The 6,495-nt window shown below is 44.9% G+C and overlaps 1 protein-coding gene across 1 annotated transcript; it reads right to left on the bottom strand.

Annotated features, from left to right (window-relative positions):
• Nucleotides 1-219: 219 nt before the first annotated feature.
• On the bottom strand, nt 220-5,183 carry LOC308280907 (uncharacterized protein). The gene is made up of 9 exons (XM_080755213.1): nt 5,107-5,183; nt 4,153-4,282; nt 3,813-3,962; nt 3,536-3,640; nt 3,141-3,274; nt 2,802-2,945; nt 2,092-2,159; nt 1,784-1,974; nt 220-1,682 (listed from the first exon to the last, which is right to left on the bottom strand). The coding sequence occupies exons 1-9, from the start codon at nt 5,119-5,121 to the stop codon at nt 601-603; spliced, it is 2,019 nt and encodes a 672-aa protein (XP_080611339.1). The 5' UTR covers nt 5,122-5,183; the 3' UTR covers nt 220-600.
• Between the last annotated feature and the right edge of the window lie 1,312 nt (nt 5,184-6,495).

Here is a 6,495-nt window from a genome sequence, read left to right as displayed (position 1 = left end):
TACATTCTTTGGTGCAGTATTGAACAGTATTGTAAAATGAACAGTATTGTAGGTCTATATTGTTTTAACATTAGGCTATACAAAAAATACATGTAGGCTATTAGCCTATATAGGTCTACCCTGACCTAAATAGCCTATAGAATCAACCTTGCCTGTCAACAGGCATAACAAACTATTTTGCCATTTTTTCTACAAGCTCGCAGTGTGAGCTTGTATATCTGCTATGTTTCAATAGTTCAAGCACAATATAATAATATATAAGGCGTTCCCGGTCTAAAACACTTAAGTTGTAAGGAGAAAGGATAGAGAGGGGCGAACGCAACGACCCAACTGGTGTGCGATGACAAAGGATGCATTACCTAATACGCTTGGCAGAAACACAGGAGTTCAGGGCGGGCTGATAAAGCCTGGGTTACACTACTTTAATCAATCACCAGAGAACGCCGGCCAACTCAAGGAGAACAATGTTTTCTCACTGTAAACAAGCCAACATAAAGTTTAAGTATATAGAGGGTATCTTCACATCTCTAACGTGCCAATTTAAGGACTTTTTAATACCACATGCCATGAGTGTGTTTCATTGACACTGTCATTGTCGCTTCAGGTGAGAGGAGCGAGCGAAGCGCTCGCCACACTGCTCGCTGAGGTGCGGCGGTTCTCTCTAGCGTGGACAAGCTGGTGTCTCTTCAGGATACCTGCCTCACCAAAGCTCTTGCCACAAAGGTCACATGGGAAAGGCCTTTCCCCAGTGTGGACACGCTGGTGTCTCTTCAAGTCACCTGGCGCACCGAAGCTCTTGTCACACTGGTCACAGTGGTGCGGTTTCTCTCCACTGTGGACAAGCTGGTGTCTCTTCAGGGCAGATGGCCCGCTGCAGCGCCTTCCACACACCTCACAGGGGTGAGGCCCCCCTCCGACGTGGACAAACTGGTGCGTCCTCAGGGTAGATGGCGTGGCGAAGCGCCTGCCACATACGTCGCACGGGAAAGGCTTCTGTCCACTGTGGACGCGCAGGTGTTGCGTCAGCTTGGCTGCTTCGCTGAACGTCTTGCCACACTGTTTACAGCAGTACGGTTTCTCTCCGCTGTGGCCACGCAGGTGTACCTTCAGGCTGCTTGACTCCTTGAAGGTCTTGTCACAGTGTTTACAGCAGAAAGGCTTCTCCCCAGTGTGCACGCGCTGGTGTGTCTTCAGGTTACCTGCCTGCCTGAAGCTCCTGTCGCACAGGTCACAGCGGAAAGGCCTTTCCCCGGTGTGGACGAGCTGGTGTTGCCGCAGACCACTTGGCAGACAGAAACTCTTCCCACATTCTGTGCAGCCAAAGGGTTTTTCCCCAGTATGGACACGCGCGTGTCTCTTCAGCTCATGTGACTTGCTGAACCTCTTGCCACATTCTTCACAGTGGAAACGTTTCCCTCCGGTGCGTTCAGAGTCTCCTCCTTGTTGGTGTTTGCTGCTGCTGCTGGGACTCTGCTGCTCCTGCTGCCGACTGGCTGCTGCAGCCCGGGGGATCTGTCCGCTGCGCAGCATCTCATAGTAGAGCTCGTTGTGGCTCCGTTTCAGGTGCTTGTGGAGGTAGAGCTCAGAGGTGAAGGCGAACGGACACTCTGGGCAGCAGAAAGCCTGGGTCTGGGTCTGAGAAGACCGCAGACTGGGTCCTGGGGAAGACTGCGGGCTCTGTCCTGGGAAAGGGAAAATAAAAAATAAACCAAACTGTCAATTCCGTCAACTTTTACGACACTGCATAATGTTCCCTTAACAGACGCGACAGATAAACGGATACCTTTAGCGGAACTCTTCTGGTCCCACATCTTATCAAAGACGATTCCCAGCTCCTTGGCGTAATCGTCTCCGTACCAGACGAGCAATTCTTCTCCTTTGCTCACAGAGCGGCAACAACGGTACACGACTGCTTGTCGAAACTGGAAAGCTATCAGGTTCTGTTCCCCCTCGTGACGAGCACAGTTGACATACCTGACAAACACGCACGCACACAGTATCAGAGTTATCGGTATATAGAAAGCTGCCGCAGGCGTATACGTCACAAGGAAAATACAAGTAAATAATGCCAAGCGCTTTATTTCAAATCACCTCATCCAGTTGGACTTCCTCACGTCTTTGGCATCAATGTAGACGTGACCCTTTTTCTTTTTTCGAAGCTAAAGAAGAAAAACAAAATCATCACGTATCCCCGAGTATACTGACAGAAAGAAAGAAACATTTGTTTGTATCAACCTGCATACTGATTGAAGATACATTATGTAGGACTGAAAAACATGGCTACCATAGAATTATGTATTCACATCCCATTTCATTTAAAGGACAACTTTAGTTTTTTACATCAAGGGTTCATATTTTAGATTGTAATGAAAGAATCTAAAATATGAGTGTTAAAATTATTTCATTTACTTCTTTCTATAGTTTTACAGATTCTTATTTCAGTGGCTGGGGGCATGAGTACAAGTGGCTAAATAAGTCAATTTACACAGAATAATCCCATTCCCAAGATACAACGCAACCTTTCATGGTTGGATGTGACTTATGGGGGCTAGAAGTGTTACTGTAAATAGCAATAAAGAAACGGATGGCTTATTGTGTCTAAAAAGACATATTTAGACACTTTTACACATGCCCCACATTTTAGCACGGTAAAACAATAGAACGAAGCAAATGAAAACATTTTAACACTCACTTTTTCTTTTCTCTATTACAATCTAAAATATGCCCTTGTTGTAAAAAAACAAAGTTGTCCTTTAAAAGGCGTTTCATACATGTATCCGACATCACACAAGTGCACTCACCACCCATGAGTAGCCACTCTCTTCAGCGTCCTCTTTGTTGACCACCTCTCCTTGATAAGGGCCGAAGTGAACCCCGACATGAAGAGGCCATTTCCCCTGGTAAAACACCCCCAGACCTGCTTTTGGAATGTGTGACCGTTTGATCTGAAAACACACACACACACACACACACACACACACACACACACACACACACACACACACACACACACACACACACACACACACACACACACACACACACACACACACACACAATGAGACATGACATGACTGACTGACGTTATATAGATTATACAGTATTATGTGATACACGCTTATATGTACAAGTAGTTTTACCTCAAAATGATTTGGCAAGGTCTTCCTGGCTCTGTCAGGAACTCCAAGCGGTATATTAGGAGGACCGAGCCTGAAGACAGGAGGTCCATGTTCCTCACAGTAGGAAAGGAAAAAATCCTGACACAGGTCACAGTCTGGAGACAGACAGACAGACAGACAGACAGACAGACAGACAGACAGACAGACAGACAGACAGGCACGCACAGGCAAGGACAGAGGTGAACAGCAGTGTTGTGCAACTAAAACGAAAAGTATTCAAGAGTTAAAGAACTATAATAGAGATGGATTTGACAAGTGTAATCACACATTAAAGCGTGACACAGCGTAACTACAAAATAAACAGTCCAAGAAAAGAGAGACGTTCAGTATAGCATAGAAGTGGTATCTCTACTTACAGAAGTATTCGTCATCTTCTGGCTCGTACTCTTCTGTGTAATCCACTTTCGGTAGGTTTCTGAGTAGACGATCACTGGTGGGCACTGCTACTGTTTTCTGTTGACCTGAAACAAACAAACAAACACACACACACACACACACACACACACACACACACACACACACACAATTAATGCATGTTTTTTTGTGAGGGTACCTAGCCTCGGAGACAAGGGGAGAACATGCACACAGAAAGGCCCTTTGGCCTAGGGCTATGGCAACAGCATAGAATATTACCAGAGGGGGTCCACTCCTTGTCTCCCTCTTTCTCCTCCTCTTCCTCTGGCTCACTCTGCCGAGCTGAGGAGGAGGTATGGGCTGGGGGGCCCATCTTGCTGACACTCTGCCGAGCACTCTTCATGAACGCTGGCGGGTCCGACTTGAGACCTGATGGATAAGATTACGACCACATTTAATCGCTGGTATGGATTTTAAACATACATCCTCGTGACTAACTGAATTAGAGTTAGTGTATGTCTAATAGTACAACTACAGTCCTATAACAAAACAAATAATGTTTTGTGTATATAATAATGTGGCCTATTAGCTGTTCACGAACACCACGCTGCATTGTTACCTATGGACATCTTAAACAGGTGGTTGCTTTTCAGGTTACTGCATCTTATTTTCTCGATGTCCGTCAGCTGCTCCCACTGTCTCTGGGTGAAATGGGGACGCAAGTCGTCAAACTTCCAGTCCAGCTGGTCCTGTAATGTAATCACACGTGGATGGAGAGGGGAGGATGTCACTTTTTGTAGCTGTGGGCTGTTACCTTACAGTGGTTCTCAACCTTATCAGGGCGTGACCCCCCCAAATAACCATAATCGAACTGGGGACCCCAAAACGTGTGAAAATAGCAGATCTACGTGCTCAATACTCACGTTGTGAGTATGTAGATCGGCTATTTTCACCATTTCTGCCTCTAATATTTGACAATTTGGCCACTGTTTAATTGGTCATTTTATTGGTATTAAAACGTCTTAAATTGTCAGTTTAGAAATGTGATAGGCTGATTGACATCTAGACGTACTGCAAATACACAATGAAACAGAGATGCTACCTTTAAATGCATTTAAAATCTGAGTTTCCATTTGCCTTATACGATTTCAATTGTACTGAGAATAAACAATGGTGCTATTTTGTTCAAAAACCTCTATACCCTGTATATATACACAATGACACAATGCAACATAGCTCTGTTTCCATAACGCTGTGATAGACAGACAGACAGACAGACAGACAGACAGACAGACAGACAGACAGATACATAGACAGACAGACAGACAGACAGACAGACAGACAGACAGACAGACAGACAGACAGATACATAGATACACAGACAGACAGACAGACAGACAGACAGACAGACAGACAGACAGACAGACAGACAGATAGATACCTTTATTATCCCAATGGGGAAAATGTGTTGCCCAGAGGCAGCACAGCAGTAGGTTATTTACAAAGTTACAGAGAAGTATGAAAAAGATAAAAAAGACTGTGTTATGTTCCCCCCTGTTCAACTGTTTCTCACCTTTTGTGCTGCCATGTTTATTATGTGTTGTGTTGTGTTGTCTTGTCTCGTCTCCGTGCTGTTGTCGACAGAGAACAGCTGTGTGTGTGTTGTGTGTTTGTTGTTGCCTTGGTCGCTGAGAGGCGGGAAGCGGACTTTAAACAATGAACTACGTCATAGGGGTGTAATGACGCTTCTCGACCACAACGTGGGGGTCTACGGCCGTGGCGGCGCTGTTGCCTTGGTTCCCCTCACTGCCTCTCTTTGTTCTCAGCTCGTTGTCTCAAGTCAAGAGAGGTCACCACTTCCGTCGCCCTGTGTTGTTTACATTCTGACACAGGATGAACCTAGATGCGACTTTGTTTATTTCATAATGGGCACGGCAAGTAAACTTGCTGTCCGGCTGCCTCGCGGATTACATTACGGTTCGATTACTTTCCGGTTTCACTTTTATATTTTTGGACGACATTATGGGCTGGATTTAGACTGTTTATGTCACATTCAGTGTTGGATTGAGGCACTCAGGGACAGGGGGAGCATCGCCTGGCAGGTAAAGTGTGTGTGTGTGTGTGTGTGTGTGTGTGTGTGTGTGTGTGTGTGTGTGTGTGTGTGTGTGTGTGTGTGTGTGTGTGTGTGTGTGTGTGTGTGTGTGTTACAATGGCAGATATTTTACAATGGACATAATTGGGAGGAATGCTAATTTAATTCGGCGTTAAAAGGCGTTTAATGGCTCCACATGGGGCATGAATAGATCACCTTCTCACCACGATATGCTAAAGTTTAATGTTGATCTGGGCTGTAACGACTGTATTCACAAAATACATGCAACTAAAGACATGGTTTCTCAAAGCACAAGGCTGTGGTAGGAGTACTGCCACTCTCCACGAGTGGTTACGGGGTTCAACTCCCTGCATGGCCCTGCTTACGGTCACCGTTGCCTTGTTGTATGTTTAAATTAAATGTCAAATTATTCAGAATCTAAAAAAAGAAGCGTAAACAAGCTGTGTTCATATTAACACAAACAAATCTAAGGCAGAGAAGTGAGTCACAAACACAGTAGTGCACATAGAACTCAAAATATCTTTATTATTTATAAGAACATGTCCAGTCATCCCTTACCAAATGTTTCTTTTTTTGTTTCTTTTTTGCCAATGCGTTTGTAAATCTCACAGGGAATGACATTCAGTTTCCCCAACAAGGGAAATCTGACAGCTGCCACTCAAACCCTCTACACTTGGTAAAAGGTTCTTATAATGTGCATACTTGATACAGTCTATTCCCCCCACTCTATCAAATGTCTTTGCAAAAAAATAGCCGATCTACAAGCTCACAACGCGTCGCGTCTTGTAGATCTGCTATTTTTTGGCAAAAATAATCGTGATATGAACACCTCAACTGAACACATGAAAA

Source organism: Nannobrachium achirus (genome assembly GCF_963921795.1).
Source record: "Nannobrachium achirus genome assembly, contig: SCAFFOLD_245, whole genome shotgun sequence".
NCBI lineage: Eukaryota > Metazoa > Chordata > Actinopteri > Myctophiformes > Myctophidae > Nannobrachium > Nannobrachium achirus.
Note: the sequence above shows the minus strand (reverse complement) of the source record. Positions and strands in the feature narration are given on the sequence as shown.